The sequence below is a fragment of the Danio rerio genome, chromosome 17, assembly GCF_052040795.2.
Source record: "Danio rerio strain M-AB ecotype USA chromosome 17, GRCz13ab, whole genome shotgun sequence".
Classification (NCBI taxonomy): domain Eukaryota; kingdom Metazoa; phylum Chordata; class Actinopteri; order Cypriniformes; family Danionidae; genus Danio; species Danio rerio.
The window spans coordinates 17,673,438-17,692,454 of NC_141037.1; the positions used below are offsets into that span (position 1 = coordinate 17,673,438).

General features: G+C 38.4%; 2 protein-coding genes across 15 annotated transcripts in view; one reads left to right on the plus strand and one right to left on the minus strand.

Annotated features, from left to right (window-relative positions):
* Nucleotides 1-19,017, minus strand: part of hmbox1a (homeobox containing 1a) — a 664,927-nt gene that overhangs the window by 170,524 nt on the left and 475,386 nt on the right. The gene's annotated exons all lie outside the window — the stretch shown is intronic.
* Nucleotides 1-19,017, plus strand: part of efcab11 (EF-hand calcium binding domain 11) — a 109,254-nt gene that overhangs the window by 43,768 nt on the left and 46,469 nt on the right. For 2 of the 14 annotated variants that reach the window (XR_015512557.1, XR_015512560.1), the window contains 2 exons: nt 16,289-16,573; nt 16,692-17,556. Coding sequence is in view for 2 of the 8 variants with exons in the window: in XM_087289006.1 (XP_087145132.1) it covers nt 16,289-16,304 (16 nt within the window). In the remaining 6 variants the exon portion in view is untranslated. 14 annotated transcript variants of the gene reach the window in all.

Here is a 19,017-nt window from a genome sequence, read left to right on the forward strand (position 1 = left end):
ACGATTTTCTTGAACAATATTGCGTTTTCGATATTAATCACGATTTTGTCACAGACTGACTGAATCTGTGTTTACAGTGTGAATCTGAAACATATTTCAAAAGAAAAACAATTAGATCTTTATCAAAGACCTGTAACGTGTGTGTGTGTGTCTGTCTGTTTCTGTCTGTCTCTGTGTGTGTGTGTGAGTGTGTTAGCATGCACACTTTCAAACTCAAGTAAGGCTCTGATGTTGTGCTTGACCAAATATCAGAAGTAGTTGCATGTGTGTTCACGGATATGTTTTGTCATGCATAGATCATAGACCTCTTTGTGCTGCTGCCCTGAGGCCGTTCGCATATTGCATGCCAGGTGCACGCAACTGAAAACATCCCTTTTCAGACAAACTTTAAAATTTTACTTCTCAGAATGCAGCACCAGTCATGTAACAAGAACTGAGCGATCAGCTTCATACTTTGCATGGAATATACACATTTCAGTTAGCTCAGACAAACTCATAACACCCAAACACCACATGCTTTTAATTCTCTCCATATATAAAACTTTGTATTGGAACCTCGGCAATATTTTGTTTAGTTGTCATCCTCTGAGAAAACAGTTGATGGTCACTGAGCAGCGACAAAGAAGTGACCGCAAATCATGTTAAAAATGCTGAGGAAAGCAGCGCGCTCATGCTTTCCAAGCACTTTTAGACACAATATATGACTGACTTACAATTTCCGTTTCTGCCATACATCAGCCTTCCTGTATCCAAGGTAACTTAATCCCATACCACATGTTGACTTTTTTGGCACCAAGTCCTCCTGTGCTGAACTCCCTGTATCCTCCCTGTATGCGCAGACTATTCAATCCCCTGTTCTTGCACTCTAAGCGATCTGCATTATAATTGGTTGAAATACCGAACTGCGAGAAATCGTGCTGTAAGGCGATTTCGAAGTCACGCATGTCCAAATCGCCTCTTCCATATGATTTCAATTAATCGCACAGCCCTAGTTTGTTGAAAGTGGGTAAATATTTTTTTATCAAAATACTTTAGTGTCTTGTATTTTTGTTGATTACAAATGCTGTAAAATACTTCTCCGAAAGTCTACGGTACATAATGACATCCTAAAAATGAGGCCTCTGATTGGTGCTCTCTCAGTTATTTGCCTAAGCTTGAGGTAAGATCAGGAAAAAAAACTGTTTTATTTTTAAGAAGGTGGTCAGTGATTGGAGTATGGATGGAAATTATGTTTAAAGAAAGTAGAGGTATATTGGGTATATTGAGGAGCAAGTCAACAACCATTGAAAATAGTATACAAAGCAATGCAATGATCAGTGATAAATAATGGCTGTATAGTGTACAATTCAGCATCATTGCTTAAGAAATGTGATGGAATAAAATATTAGTCCTGAAGAACAAGAGGAGCTTCAGAACATCATCAGTCTCAGTGCTGCAGGTGGAAATGCAGAGGAGCTTAGGAAATATAAAATACCTAAAGATGGTGTACTGGTGTTTTTTAAGAAGGTAATCTCAGACTCTTCCAGTTAAAGAAGAACTGAAAGAATCCTGGGAGAATATACTGTACAAATAATGTATGGATTGTAATTTGTCACTCAGAGAAACACGAGTTTGGGTTACAAGCCCCTATTGGTAAACAAAGTGGCCGAGAATAGTTGTTGCTATCAAACATTGTACTTCTCCAAGTCAATTTAATGGTGAAGGGATTGATCAGACAGGCCTATTGGTGGAAGTTTTGCGAAGAAATTTCATGCACCCATTTAAAAGTATTTTGTTGTAATTTCTAAAATACAAAAATACAGTATTTTGTTTTGATACATTTGTTGCTGTTGTATTCTGTAGTTTTTAATGCACTTAATGTATGTTTTTGGTATTTTATTTTAAAATACATATCAATGTATTTTTGCCCCGCCCTAATAACAATGCATGAAAAACGCTTTTTAAACGTACCTTCAGTCTGAAGCTTTGTAACAAACAAGCGTGCCTCTTTTCTTTCTTCCTAAATAGCAACTTTCTGTGTTTGATTTGCTTTTGAATGTTATTTCTTTAGTTTCCACCTGCGGGTGTATTCGTTACCACACATAAGACACCAAATTTCACACGTTTGATGTGTACTGGTGAGATAATAATCTGCCGAGTGATTTAAGGAGCTTTTGGAGCGCAGAATAAATCAATGAATTAATTAAGGCTATCAAAGAAAATGATCTCTCCACTATCGAGGGTACATTCCAGCCGAGCTCCAATCACACAATCTATTGAGGTTTATACAAACGCAAGGTCATAGCAGCCCTTTCCTTTTTGTTTTAATACCTGGATTGATTGCTCTTTTTCGCTAGTGACAGTTCATCAGGCTTTCTTACTAGCAAATACTTAAGTTTGTCAGTATTCCAATTGTGAATCAAGAAGCAGCGGGAGTCCATTTGGTCCAACACTGTAAGCTGCTATTTATCGATGCTTATGCTTCTCTTGGTACTAAATCAAGATGTTGAATTAGGTTGAAGCTACAGGACAAGCGAATTCTCTCCAGGATGAGAGGATACAGGAAGTTCCCAACCTCCAAGCCATTCTGAGCCAGGGGCGTTAAGTAAATCCTGGCCATTTACTCTGTGTTGGCTGTATGTGTGTGTTTGATGCTGATGGGATGGGATTGCAGGGATGGAGGGAAGCTCACTGCAGCACTTGTGTTGGTCCCACATTCTCCTCCCATAAGGACCTTATGTAACCCCTGTTCATGTTGCTGCTATGTTTGGCTGTGTTTGTTCATGTTATGTGCTTTCTATTGAGTCAAGCTAGTTCTTTTCTCTTTTTTCAGCCATTTCACTGGGGGATTCCTCACCTAATTTTGTGCGGGGTGAAATTAAATCTTGCATGTAAGGGTGATCTAGAATAACATGCATAAAGCCCTACATAAAGGTATAGTTAATTTAAAATATTTAAGTCTGTCATTTAAAGGGACAGGCCACCCTAAAATGAAAACTGTCATCATCCTTGACTTATTCCAAGCCAGTTTTTTATTTTGTGGAACACAATATAAGATTTAACAGTAAAGGATGACACATTTTTATTTTACTGTGGACTATTGAGGATGCTAATGCAGCTTTATTTTGTGATTTATCGTACAGGCAAGGTCAGTACAGGAGCAGACAGAAGCACGAAAGTAATCCAGAAAGTGATCGATGTAAACAGGCGAATGGTTAGGACAGGTACCAAAACAACATAAACAATAAACAATACAAGGGTCAAAAGCATGGTAAGGCAAGACAAGGATAATGCTCACTTACAGGAAATAAGACTCAGCAATGTATGTGCAGAGTGTGATGTATAAATATTTCAGGTAATTCATTTTCATTTTAGGCTTCAGCTGTGAGTTTCCAATTAGTGATGATCTGGAACTGGTGTGTGTGAGGTGGATGATGGGATATTTAGTCCTGTTTAGTAACAGATGTTCGCATGACATTGAATGTTCACCAGCGATCCAACCCTTGCACATCGCTGGTGATTGACAACTATGCTTTTAACTTTTCATTTAACCAGCAGCTTTTGTCCCTTCATTGATGGTACAGGTAAACAAAACTATTAAGTTAAAAAAGGTCTTAAATTCGTAAAATTGAGCAATTAAAACTAGCGCTGGGTGATATTGCAAAGAAAGTTGTGATATCATGGTTCATATTATTCAGTATCAATAATTGTTGAATATGTTTTTAACAATCCATTTAGGTATATTAGAATTTTTTTAAACACTTTATTTTAGTTTATCAACATTGAGGCGCAAATAGTTTTAATAGTCAAAAACAAAAAAATATTAAACAATATCTGATCTCTTTATAACAAAATAAACAAGTGTTAAAGAGACTCTTAAACCTGGTTAATAAAATGTTAAGACATTTTATTAATATAAAATGAGTGTATGCATGGGTAAAGCGTGAACATTGAACATTCAAAGCAGACTTAAAGGTGTGAATAATAATGATGCAGTAAACCTCAAACTATATAAACAAAGCAAATTATGATAATCAAATTTGAGCTTTTAAGTAAAGGAACCAGCCATGCTTATTTAAATGCATATTGCAACACTGCAAATTGTGAAGTTGAACGACTATATTACCGCTATGCTAAAAAACTTTTTCAGACGGGGTGCTAGTGGCTGGGATGCACAAGAAAAGAAACCAAAAAGCCACTCTGGCGACATCCTTGCATTTTTTATTTACAATTTTCTCACAGCACTCCTTTTTACATTGCTCTTCTGACCTTAAATGACTAGTGCGAGTTTGTGGTTTCCTTCACCATTTTCTTTGTGCTTTGGACTTGTGCTCCCCTGCCTTCTTTCTCTAACCAGGCGGCAACCAACTGCGAATGCAGCATTTGTAAAAGTTCAGAGGCTTCATGTACAAAGACTTGCATGGAACTAATACTAAAACATTTCGTACGGACAAAGCTTTAACTGTGCATATGCAGTTAAAAATTCAGATGTATGAAGCTACATACGTGGAATCCCATGCATATTTTCTTTGTACATCCGAATTAACATGAAACTAAGTGCACGTGCACAAGCAAAACCGTCAACACTGCCATTGCCATAGATTAAGGGTTGTATACATTAGCAAATGCTTTTATATGTTCTAAATCACACAATTGGTAAAAAAATAAATAAATTATATATATATATATATATATATATATATATATATATATATATATATATATATATATATATATATATATATATATATATATATAGTGTCAATTACCTAATTTCATCAATTATAATTGAATAGCAATGTTTTGGTGCGATACTTTACACAAAAGAAATATGCGTAAGTCAGACATGAAGTTGGCACATTCTCACTTTTTTCATTGTTAGTAAATGCAAACGTGTAACTGAAACCTGGCGTACACAATGTTTTTGTGCGTAAGCAGCATTGATACATGGGGCCCCTGATGTTTTCAAATACGTGCACCTGGAATTTTGCAATTGCTTCCAAGGTGCGCGCTCAGCAACCACAATTTAATAAAACTATAGTGCTCCATAGTAAAACTTCATACTTTAAACAAAATTTTTTTTTATTGATATTGACAATGGTGTTTGATCAACAAATACAGATACCGATTTTATTGCCCAGCCCTAATTTAAACTTAGTCTTGTTTCTGTTGTTGGCCTTTAAGTGCTGCAGGCCAAATTAATTCATATTATATAACTATAATTACGTGGGTGTGTTGGAATGAGTATTAGAGATTGTTTTGTATGTATATAAGAAATTTAAAACAAATTAAATCAGATAGATAGATAGAAAAATGTATATTATTTCTGATCATTGACTTATCCAAGACTATAATCGGTTTAGTTTTTAATGTATGGATATAGTTATTTTTTTTTCATAAAATCAATAAAAAAGACGACAAGATTGTAATATTCCTGTTTCATTTTTGGTTATGTTCCTAGTTATATTCCTCCCAAATTTTACAAAATATTTGACATTAATTAATGAAATAAAAAATGACCCTTGCTTTGTTGCAATGAATAGCTTATCTGAAAAAACAAGAAGCAACAGAGCAGTTCTTTGGGAAATACCAGTGAAAGCAACAACCAATTATGCTGGCAATCGTATTATTGCACAGCACAACATTTCTCTTTATAGTCATCATTCACAAAGTACACTGCAGGCTTTAAACTGTTGGTTTTCCAATATGTTGTAGTTCAAACACAACAGGGCTCATTTTAGCACAGTACAATAGAATTATGCAGCTGCGACGCATTCACAAATAGTTTTGTCAGAATGACAGATTTTCCAGCGCTTGCATGAAATATTGCTGAATCCAGTTTTACCTCACTTTAGTGATTTGCAAATGGACATAATTAAGAAAAACCAGTTTGAAAAACAACATCATGAAAAATTCTCTTCTATAAAGTACTTGGCCAGATTTCAGAAGGATCTTGGAAAGATCGTCCACTTGTATAAATTACTTTTGCACTCCTCAAAATAACCAGTGTGGTAAAAGCAAATGCTCTGTTGGAATAATTTTTAAAGAACAGTATTTGTACCTGGACTTAGAGAGAATGGCTTCCTCAAAAGCTCTTACAATGAATGCCAAGTTCAGGTCTTATTTTTAATACGTTACTTTTGTGCTGCTCTCCCCTATTGCATAATATCGCAATACAAATTGTGATTATATTGTGCAACCCAACTGAAAATTATATATTTACTGGAGTACTTCAAAATAAAATCATGAAAACACTGGAGAGATGCTTCACATCAACACTTTATTTCTTGATTCCCCAGCAGCCTGTAAAATTAAATTTTACTTCACCAATGGAAAGTCCTTCAAAATAGTCTTAGGAGCTACAGAGCACCTTTGATCTACACAGGCACTTTTATGATTGTCTTCTTTTGACTTGTGAAAGCTGCACATAATGCCCTGAGGGTCACCATGGACATGGATCAACTTCTGTTTGCTTTGTGATATATATATATATATATTTTAAATTTGATTTGAGAGACGTGAATCCACTGTCCTGTAGCATGTAACCATAGCCTGTTCACTCAAACAGCCTGTTAGTTTAGAAAACTAGAAGCATGTCTTTGCCCTTAGCTGCGAGTCTTGTGATTGGCTGTCAGAGCCTCTAAACCGAGGCTCATGGGAATAGCAGGGATCGTCTCTGTCTCTTTCTCCACAGCCTTTCCGCTGTCACGTTTTTATTATTAAACAACCACTGCATAGAAGGTCTGTCTTCAAAGGCGGAGGCCATTAAAGTTTTTGCAGCCGGGATTTGAGATGGCGTGTTTTGTGACACACATTACGCACGTCTTGTCTGACTTACCGTAGAGATTGAAAAGCAAAGCCGCGGATTCTGTTTGTGTCTGTCAGAGACGGCGATGAAGACATACTCCTGATAATGCTGTAATGTTTGTTGTTTTGGCCAAAAGATAAAGAAAAAATCTTCTGGGATGTTGGTCAGGGACCGCCGCAATGCAATGCAGACATATGACAAACATGGTTTAAATGGGTATTTTGTGTCCAGAATTGCATCATTTCCTGTTTTTGCCAGGGTGTCTTTTGCGAGATGATTGACTCTCTGGCTTATAACTGCAGGGTTCATTTTCCTGACAAGCTGCATTTGCAATCGGAATGGGAATTGGCCCGACTGCAAAGTCCAACTTGCCAAAACATTCTGATTGCAAATAATTGAGTAGGTCTTTCCTTCATTAGATGAGGAAAATCAGCCCTCAGACTGAATCTGGAAATATTTGCATTAAAAAATAATTTGGATAGTAGTAATCTTGTTCTCTGGGTCGCCATGACTAACTCTAGTATATATTGAAAATATTTTTTTGGGATCCACATAACACCCTACACTAGGGATGCCACGATTAACCAATTTCACTTTTTTTTGTAGTAATTATTTTTAAGGGGTTTTTACTTTTAATTAGAAATAACAGTGGAGGTTACAGGAAGGAAAGTAGGAGCAGAGAGAGGGGAAGGGTCAGCAAAAGACCTTGAGCTGGGAACCAAACTCGGGTTGCCGTGAGCACCACGGTGCTATGTGTCAGCGCAATTAACCACTAGGCTATTGGCGCCAACTACAACTACTCTAATTAACAAGGCTTATCAACACTGCATTTCTACATAGAGCAAAACTGCTGCAACTAAACAAAGTTATGCCAACTGTGCCCTAGTTTAAAGTTCAGAGTTTGTACACCAAGGTTAATATTTATGCACACTTGATTAACTATTGCTGAGGCTATTACCCAAGGTGCAATCACATATCATGTCTTTGGCACAAACAAGTTTGCTACTTCCAATGGAGATTCTTTGCTTGTACATTCATATTCGGAGGGACGCACTTGCGCTTTCTAGGTGCACCTAGTTGAAAACATTTCAACTTTTCGCAAGTGACTTGAACTGACTAATCTTCATACATTATGAAATGTAAACGTTTACTCTGGTCCACAAAGAAAAATGCCAAAATGAAAATACTAGGGATGCTCCGATCAGGATTTTTGAAGGCAATACTGAGTACCAATTTCTTGTCATAGCAATCTACTGTTTCTGATGCTTTATGCTAATGCATAAAGCACATTTTCCCTTTAAGTATGATAGTTAAGTGGAGATCTTGCCTTGCCTAAGAGAATAAATAATGTTGCATATAATCCCTAAACATGTCTCTTGACATGTTAGCATCATGCAGTTGCTGCAGATTTGTCGGCTGCACATCCATGATGCCAATCTCCCGTTCCACCACATCCCAAAAGTGCTCTATTGGATTGATTTCTGGTGACTTTGGAGGCCATTTGAATATAGTGAACTCATTGTCATGTTCAAGAAACCAATCTGAGATGATTCTTGCTTTGACATGGCATGTTATCCTGCTCTGAAGACGGGTATATTGTCGTTATAAGGGATGGACATGGTCAGTAACACCACTCTGGTAGGCTGTGGCGTTGACACAATGCTCAATCGGTACTAATGGGCCCAAAGTGTGCCAAGAAAATGTCCCTTACACCATTAAACTACCACTACCAACCCGGACCGTTGATGCAGAGCAGGATATATTCATGCTTTCATGTTGTTGACACCAAATTCTGACCCTACCATCCGAATGCCATAGCAAAAATCGGGACTCATCATACCAAGCAACGTTTTTTTTTTTTTAGTCTTCTATTGTCCAGTTTTGGTGAGCCTGTGCGAATTGTAGCCTCAGTTTCCCATTCTTAGCTGACAGGACACCCAGTGTCGTCTTCTATTGATGTAGCCCATCTGTCTCAAGGTTAGACATGTTAGCATTCAGAGATGCTCTTCTGCATACCTTGGTTGTAACGAGTGGTTATTTGAGTTTTGAGTTGAATTTTGAGTTACTGTTGCCTTTTTATCAGCTCGAATCAGTCTGGCTATTCTCCTCTGATGCATTAACAAGACATTAGCGCCCACAGAAATGCCGCTTACTGGCAATCTTCTTTTCAGATCATTCTCTGTAAACTTTATTGAGGGTTGTGCGTGAAAATACCAGTAGATCAGCCATTGCTGAAACACTTAGACCAGCCCTTCTGGCACCAAGAACCATGCCATGTTCAAAGTCAGTTTAATCACCTTTCTGTCCCATTATGATGCTGTTTGATCAGCAGCAGATCGTCTTGACTATGTCTACATACCTAAATGCATTGAGTTGCTGCAATGTGATTTGCTGATTAGAAATTAGTGTTAAGATCAGTTGGACGGGTATACCTACTAAACTGGCCGGTGAGTGTATAATCATTGCATCCCTACCCTACACTTGTTCAAACTATGTATTTTAAATGAGCTGAATCAACACAATTCTTGACTTTTATGGGAGACTTAATTGTTCTGCTTACTCCACTTGAATTTGTGAAAACAATGAAGTTAACTTAATCGATTTGTGTTGACTGCTTGGAGGAATTGTGTGGAACTCAACATTTTTTTACAGAGTAGTTTTCTACCAGGGAGAGATTTAAAATGAAGTTTGGCGACATCTTAGCTTAGGCAATTTCTATGTCTCTCTAAAAGCTTCCAGTCAGTTTCAGATTATGCTCGGCCCCCTGAGTTGCCGCACTGATGTCTTTTTTTCTCGTCGGCAAACGTAGCTTGAGATAGTATGCTTTGGAGATGAAGATGACAGCCCAAAAGTGCTTTTTCTCCCACTGATCAAAGAGGATAACTGGAAGGATTGTCCCATGAATAAAGCTATCAGACACCTGCAGATATAATTACCTTGTTCAGACGTGAGCAGAAGGAGAGAGCAGGGTTGTTCAGACCTGAGAGCATACGGCAGTGAGGAGACATTAGAGACTCAAAAACAGGGCGCCTATTGGAGACGCCGCTGTTTACTGTCATACACAAGGTTTTTATATTTGTTCACTTAAGTAGTTGCAAGCAAAAAATCCAGTAGGTTATTTGTATGAGATCATGTGAATATTACAACAGAATACTAGGTAAACAGTTTTTAATTGTTCAGGGGTATTCAAACTGGGATGAAATAAAATAATTTTGCTATTAGAATTCATTTTATATTTTCACCATTAAGAATTAGTTATCTTGTTAATAATATAATTAAATAATATTTGTTTCACATCGTCTTTGTCATGCAAAAAAAAAAAACTTCTAGAAATAGTTTTTGCTTGAGTTTTTTATTTTTATCATCATTATTGCCGTGCTTGAGGGGATTTGTAGGGAGGAAAGGGTTATGGTTACATTAGTGAAATTTCATTAACTATGTTTACATGGGCAGTAATAATGTCCAGACAAGCAGTAGCAGTGGTAATTGCAGCGTGTTAAGTACAAATAAGTTATTATTTTAGTATAATTAAAATTGGAATAATAAATAGAAATGTTTGAACTCAAACTCAATGCTGGATTACCACTGTTGTTGTTTAGCGAATTAGACAACTACAGGTATATTACATTAAAAAGTAAAGCATGGATCTAATATAATATTAAATATTAAAAAAAATTTCAATTCGCTTATAATTACGTTTGCGTCGTCTTGCTTTCAGATGTAATATGCCACTGACGAAACTGATTTCAGGATTGCAAACTAACTGGCTTTCTTTGTGCATTGTTTGTTGGGTGTTTGCCATTCAGCATAGCATCATTTTGTGGTTTATTGTGCTTAAACACTTTTTAACATCAGCCATGTCTCATATTTTATTTTCAAAATTTTTTATAGGTGCTTTATGCTGCGTTCATACCAGACGCAGATGAAGCATCAAGCGCTCAAGATTTTATTGTAAAGTCCATGCAAAAACACAAATAGACATCCTGCGGTGCGTTTTGCATGAATGAGTAGGTGCAAATGACCTGATTCACGTAAAATAAGCAGTTTCTTAACGCCCAAATCGCTTGAGTTCAGTGTCACTTGAACTTCAGTGGACATTTGCGCTGCTTTAACCAATCAGGAGCTTGCTCTTGTGGGGGCGTGATTATGACGTATCGCCTGTTGTTGGTGTTCCGAGGGGAAATCCTTCTGCCGAGACTGACAACAGCTCATCAAACTGTGCTGGGCTCAGTCTGAAGACCCTCTGAAAGGCTTTATCAACCAGGTAGTTTATGGAGGAGTTGGTTAACTCACAGCTAGGTGCACCTCTGAAAGGATCTAGAGGACTCAAACATGGCACCGAACGAATATTCGCTGTTTTTCAGCATTCCTAATGCATCCTAATGCTATTCTCTTAATAAAATCCATGTTAGCCATTAAGTAACGAAGCTAGAGTCACAAGGCAGACAGAACCCCTGCCTGTGACGTGAATCTCCATCTATTGTGAAGTGAATTTCTTGTGCCAATGAAGCGAGTAAACCCAAAATTTTCTATGTATGCATGAATAGAGCGATTTCATTTGCGTCTGGTGTGAACACAGCATAGGAAAAGCACTTGTGTCTAATATTTTGTCTTTGGTTTTAATATTAGAGAATAATACAGATTATTTAAAAAAAATGAACATGTAATAGATGTTATTACAGCTATAACGGAATAGAGATTGACAAGACATTGAAAGCCCAATGCGAAGTGGAGGGCTGTTCTATAAGATTAAAGGGCTTTATTCTGTGAAAACAACTGTCTTGGATGTACTTTATCCCACTTATTACATGGCTGCTTGGCACAAAGATTAAAAGTTAGGCACAAAAAATTGTTCTGAGCTGTAATAGTTTATTAATTCTTTAGTCAAATGCAAAGCTGACAAACAAAATGGTTGAATAAAGCATAACTTTATTCATGCACACAACAGGGGCATGACCGACAATCAGATACATATGAAAGTGGATTTAAGTATATGGATGTGAATGTATTCACAGACTGTCAAGTTGTTTCAAAGAGCATGTGTTATTTAGTGATTGTTCTCTGGGAATCACATACCTTGAAATGTCGCAACTGACTAACTAATGACTGACTAACCGACTGACTAATCAAAATTGAGTATTCCAGACAGCCATGTAATAATAAACAATAAAACTTCAATTTCATATGTATAATAGACCCATTACATTATACTTTTTTTTTGTTCTGTGTCAAATTCTATGGGCAAAATTTGCATCGAGAAAATTGTGAATTAGCAATGTCTGTTTGTAAACTACAGTTTCCTAGTGTGTGCGTGCTTGTGTGTGTGTGTGGGTGGTGTGTGTGTGTGTGTTTGTGTGTGAATGCAAGTGTATGGGTGTTTCCAAGTAGTGGGTTGTGGCTGGAAGGGCATGCGTTGCATAGAACATGTGCTGGAATTGTTGGCGGTTCATTCGGCTGTGGTGACCCCTGATAAATAAGGGGCTAAACCGAAGGACAATGAATGAATATTTTATAAATGTTTATAAAAATGACTGGATCTCACAATGTAAATGCGACTGTCCCTTTTTTTTGTATTGGTACCCCAGCCCCAAGTATTATATTCAAATTATTCCTTCATTCTCTACGTGAGATATCTTTATTTATTTATTTAATATTTTTTATTATTCTTTTTAATACTTTTGTTATCTCAAACTGTGTGGTTTGTTCCAGCACGATCAGACTCGAAACATTCATGCTGAGGTATTTGTAGGCTCCTTTGAGGCCGTAAGCAGCCACCCAGAAACCCAGCAACCGCATAGCAACACTATACAGAGCGCTCAAAACACCTTAGCAACCGCATAGCAACGTCCCTAGCAATGTGATGAGTATTCTTGTACAGACAAGCACCACTCAACCTACTCTTTTATGTGCATCTGGTGCATATTCATAATAGATCCTGTTTTACTGTTTCAGATGGGTCCTCGTGCTCACATAAAGGTGTAGCCCTAACTGTAATGGCTTCAAAGGAAGTCAAAGTAGAAATTATTCATAGTGAGCTCTCTCGCATGTGCTCTGTGGGCATTCTTAGCTGTTGTCTTGGAAACAGACCTCCAGCCATTTGTTGATATGACATTCCGCTGCTGTGCTTATTTTGGGCAGATTTTTATTTAGCACATCAATGGATGAGATTTAGGAGGAGAATAGGAGGTGTGTGTGCGCACGAAAGTGTACCTTGGGGCCCAGGTGCCCTTATGCAGGGCACCTTTTATGGGTGCGTCCCACTCGGGGCCGTGGCACAGCATGTCCCCTCTCACGCCAATTAAAGACGGCACATAGCTGGTTATAACAGGCCCACCTCCTCCACACAAGTCCTGTGCCTCCTGGACAGGGGGAAATAAACACATTAAATGGTGTGATTAATCCATCTTGCAGAGCCATGGAAACAGTAAGCTGCCGGGCTGTGATAATAAAGACAGGGGTCCCAGTGGAAACGTTGTGTGTGTGTGTGCGTGAGCGAACAGAAGGGGGAGGCAAGTGAGTCGTTGAGGGTTCAGGGAGAGGACTGGTTTACAAGACACACACCAGGAACTGTGTGCCTCGAGCACCACAACTTCAATGCGAGTCCTCAGCTGTAATGGGTTTACTGCTCTCCTGGCACACACTCACACTCTGCGCACTCTCTACCTTCACCAAAGACGTTGCATGGAACCAAGGTTTGCTTTCCCGCTCGAGGAGGAAAGAACAAGAGGAAATGGAGCAAGTTCATCAGTTCAAAAACAGTAGCTTGTAGATGCAGTCATTTTGGCCTTCGTATATAAATAACTCTGCATAGCACAGCAGAATTTATTTTTATCATAGGAAAAGAAACAAGAACACCTTGAGCAGTGAGAGCACTTAATATTCACAGTATTCACATAGCAGTTTTATATTAGAGCTCAAAGTGGATTTTTTTGTCTTTAGGACTGTTACATTTGTTTAAAGGGTCATGAAACCCTCAGCTATTTTTTTTTCTCTATGATTTAAATAGATTTATGTGTGCTGAATATCAATTAAATATCTGTAATTTGAAGAAATAACCTGGACATTGAGCTTTTTCTTCTAATTTCATATAAACTATATTAGGACGGCATCACTGATGGTGACGAACACTCAATGATTTTTGATGCTTGTTTGAATTACTTATTTAAAGGGACATGAAACCCCCCTCTTTCAGTTAAAGTCTAGCACAGAATTCTTTCAAAAAATGCTTCATAATGGGCGTGGAGCTCTGCGAGTAAAGTTGTCATGGCCGGCAGAGCAGGGCAAAAAAAGGGTAGCGAACAACTGTTGTCAGCTGGGTCACAAAATGAGACAAACCTTGAGGAGACCCATGATTTTAGAGTTTACAAAGTTAAAGTGCAAAGAACTAAACAGTAATTTAATGCCCTGCTACATATGCTATTTATATTTTTATATAAACACAACCACAATTTGTTATATCATTATAAAGATAACCATGTAAACACTATAAATGAGGAAGACTTCTCTCCTCCTGAATTCCCGAGTTTGAATGCAGACACGGTTGATAGACAGACCTGCTGCACTGCTATTCTAACCAGTAACCCTGCCTGTAATCTGGAGGATTTTAAACATGTGGCGAACACAGCAGCATGGATGTAGGTGAAGTGTCTGAATGGTAACAAACTCAACTGATAAAAGACAACATTCACCATTCTCGTAGAGCGCCCCTGACAAAAATGCTTGCTGCAAACCAACAGCTTTCCTGTATTGGCCCTGACAGCATCGCGGGAAAACACGTACAACAAGCCCCGAAGTTACGACTCTTCATGAATGGCTAATGCAAATGCAAACACACACACAACGCAAATGCATTCTTACCCAATCATTGGGTCTCACAGCTTGGCAGGTCTGCCTTATCTTCATGCTTGCAGGTGCTCTCATGAATAAATAAGAAGCAGGGTCTTCATTGGATAAGAAAACTCAGCTATGAAAAATAATGAGCCAACGCGTCATCACTCTACTGGCAGATTTACGCTACATCACTGATTTTGAAAAATCATTTTAAACCCGGAAGATGACATTAGCTATCAAAAGCTCAAAATGATCCAGCTTTCCCCACAATTAAAGCTGACAGGTGCTAACGTTGTCTTAATTGATGCTCAGCACACACAAATCTGTTAAAATTTCAAACAGAAGTACTCAAGGGTGACTTGAACCTTTACAATAAGCTGAGACACAATTACACAATTCTTGAAATTGTTTTTGGGACAACCTGATTGTTTTATGTGCAGTTTACTTAAAATTGTTACGTTCACTTAACCGATTTGCATTGGGATAGCATGAATGAATCGTGTGGAATGCAAATACCTAGATGACTCGTCTGTCTCGTTATTAGAATTCATGAGTTAAATTCATGAACTTCATCGACTTATTGAAGTGAATGAAAACAAGTCAGTGGATTTGAGTCAACCGGAAGGGATGCCATTATGTTTGTGCTTTTACTGGTTGATAAATCCCTCAGAAAAGATTTATAACTTGGTCAGACCCTGTGATAGTTTGTTTGCATGTTTGGGAGATGCCCATTTGTGTGTTTAGAGGGAGGGATTATTGCATTAATTCACACTCTATACTACTGTTGGAAAAATACTAAAAAGCACAAAAATGTTTGCATTATTGAATATTGTTGTATAGGACAGGAATATGCTGTCTATTATTTTGTTTTTTAAGAATACATTTACATTCATTAAAATGAAGTTAAATGGAAATAGAAGTTTTAAAATAAGTTCCACACAGTGGTTAAAATAACAGTAACACTGTATTTGTTTGGTACATATTTGTACTGTACCTGAATCATTATGTCTACACCTGTTATTCATGTATATTAAAATGACTATAAATGTTTAGATGATTAGCCTAATTCAGATAGAATTAAAAATATACGCTGTCACAGCACAAAAAGCAACTTCAAGAATACCTCCTGATTTTAGAGCCTGAGCTATCTGTTTTATAATATGGGATGATGCATTATGTAACGTCTATAAATATTGGTGATACAACGGTCAGGTGTTTGATACATTGCCTACAACCATGACTAGTTTTACCTTCAAGGAAAGAAAAGGGCGAATCGTTTATTCCTGTCAGGTTTGTTGCAGTGGATTTTATCCACCTGAGCACAGTACTATTTACAGTGGCCTTTAAGATAAGGTATCCTTTGAATGTCTGTGGTAAACATCTCTGTCACTTAGAGGCTGTGAAAGAGACACATGTAACCTTCAGGATGAGACACTCTTAAGAGCAAACTCTGACAGTCTGGGTGTGTCGGATGTGCTTGGAAATAAACCATTTTTTTGGAGCAAGAAAACCAAGGCTTCTTTCCTCATACATATTGGTCTGTTATGTCATAGCATCCTTAGACTAATCCATTTTTCATCATATAGTCTCTTGAAATCAAAATTGAGGCAGGGGCCATCAAGGAATGCAGGAGTACGGTACGGTTGTTGATTTTTTTTATTCCTTCCACAGGTTCCTCACATGTTGAGATGGAGTGGTCACGCAGGCCTTCCTATCAAACAGGCAGACTTCAGTCAGGAGATCAGAGACAGATTATACAGCGAGGGAGCCTTGAACAGGGCCACCAGTTATCACAGAGCAGGGGATGAGCTCGTTTTCCATTTCCGTGGCGTCTGCCTGACTGGCATATTTTGTGCTTTGCCAGCGACTCCGAAAGAGAGCATCACCGTATGCTGCATGCTTCAAGCCGGCAGGTCGTCGCCTAAACAATAGTTTCTTTCCCTTAAATAACCTCAGGTAAAGCAGTAACAAATGTACATTGTTGGTGTAGACATTTGAGTTCACCCTCCCACCCTTGGTTTTGTGAGGTTAAGAGAGACCCGGTGTGTGCTCTCTCACTCTCGGTGTCTTTCAGTCTCGTCGGCTTCTCTTTCGATATCTCTTTGAACGTGAGGGTGGAGACAGGATTCCTCTCATGCTGCGCTGTGTGGGCTGACTGCCACAGTGGTGCCGGTGTAAGCCAATGTGTGGTGGAAAGGCAGGCTGATGGGCCTGTCAAAAAACATCACCACCCTTTGAGCTCGACTTATCCCTTCTGGATCTTTCCCCTCATAGCACGTGGCCAGTGGGAACTCAGCTGGCTCCTGCCCTCCAAAAACAAGGCCCTGCACTCATTTCTCAACCTTTTGCTTGTATGCGTGGGGCAGCCAGGCTCCAATTTCAGGGTGGTAACAGTGAGGCTATAAGCCTTCCCTCTAGGGTAGGGTTTCACCGGCTGTTTGTGTGGTCTTAACTTTGGGCTTAAAGTTAATGCTTGTGCCTACTAGTTAGATCAGGGGGCACCAATCCTGTTCCTAAAGAGCTACCTTTAAGCAGAATTCAGCTCCAACCATAATCAAATACACCTGAACCAATTAATTAGGATAATTACAGACAGGTGTGTTTGGTCAGGGTTGCAACTGAAATCTGCAACAAGGTAGCTCTCCAGGATAAGGGTTGGTGACCTCTGAGTTACATTGCAACTACAGGCTTGATCACACTGGGATGTTTTTTGCTCATGCTTTTCATCAACTTTTAATGCTTATTGACTAAACAATTGGTGCCAACGTGAGTGTGCACATGCAACCTTCTTGCGTTTTTAACAGAAAATTCTTTAAATATTACAGCATTAGTACAACAATTCCTTTTTAATATATATAACATGGAAAAAAGCCGTACAAATATACTTTGCACAATATAAAACAAAACTGATTTTAATAAAAAAAATTTCAACAAATAAACACTTATTGTGTTTATGCTTTTATTTTTACATTAATGTTTACCATTTACCTTCTCATTAAGGGAGACTCCTAAGATAATTAAGTGATATCCCTGAACTTTAATAATAAAAATGCTGCACTTTCCGGCTCCTTTATTCAGCCGCAATGACTTCTGGGACTTCTAGAGTGATTTCTTTGCTCAAGTCTGCAATGGTGCATCCTCGATATCGAGAACACATCCAGGGTTCTGTCAAACATTTTCCATTCTTGCGGTTTTGAGTATTGAAACTGAGCTTTGGCAGCTAATGATCACGTTACACGAGAACGCAAAATGAGAAACAGTGGAGCTGCTTTTTTCATTGGTGTTTAAACCAACACAATCTCACGGCAATTCGTAACTTTTTCATTTAGTGGCTAATTCGTATGAATTCGTACGATCTAATTCGTACAATTTAGTACGATTTGCTTATCCCCCAATGACGGTTGGGGTTAGGGGTGGGGTCAGGTGCCACACCTCCTTTTTAAAATCGTACCATTTCGTACGACTGAACTCGTACGAATTCGTACGAATTAGCCACTAAACTGGCAAAACGTAAAATACTTACGTTTTCTCGTGAGATCAGGCTGGTTTAAACACAAGGAGCTGTATGATAAATGCAACAGCATTTACAGTAATGTCAGTAGGAGTGGAGAGTAGCAAAAAGGATTTGATGGAGAGTTTCATTTTTACTTTTCTTTCATGACTTGATAGTTCATTAAAGAGCCCATATTATGGGTTTTTGAAAATGCCCTTCCATGTAGTGTGTAACACAGCTCTAAGTGAAGTGAAATATACAGCTAAGGCTTCAATCTGTAAGTGTACAGTGTTTAAAATTGTTGATTCATCTATAAAAGAGTCGACTCATAGTGCTTCAAACAAGCCGTCTTGATAACGAGCCATTAGGTGTTTCGCTATAACGTGACAACGAAACCAAGTAGTTGTGCGCGCAAAAAGATTTGAAACCTGCGGCCCCGACCTCTAACACAGAAAAAGACACACACACACACACAAACACGCCGGTCAAATAAAGTGGCAATGTGCAGATGGATATTATTGAGTCTCTACCCAAAGATGAAACCTCAGCATTAGCCCAGCCTTGAGCAGTTTGAGTGCTTCTGAAAACTACATGCTACAAAGAATACTTTATCGGCCGTTTGTTAAAGGAAGGATCATTAAAGAGTACTGATGGACTATGACAAATCCTGGATCGGTTTCTTCCTCCATTTTTCAAGTGTAAGTACGTGCTATTAAAGTTGTTGCCTCGTTTACTCTAGCTTGCAAATGTATTTAGTTGTGATTTGTTACTTATAACCGCCTGTACTGTGTCAGGTTAACTCGCTATATTCTCATATCGCGTGTAAAGCCACGTTAAAAACGCGGCGTGTGACGCTTTGTTTACGAACCTCCGTGGAGGAGGGTAATGCGTGTATGTGTGTGCAGTG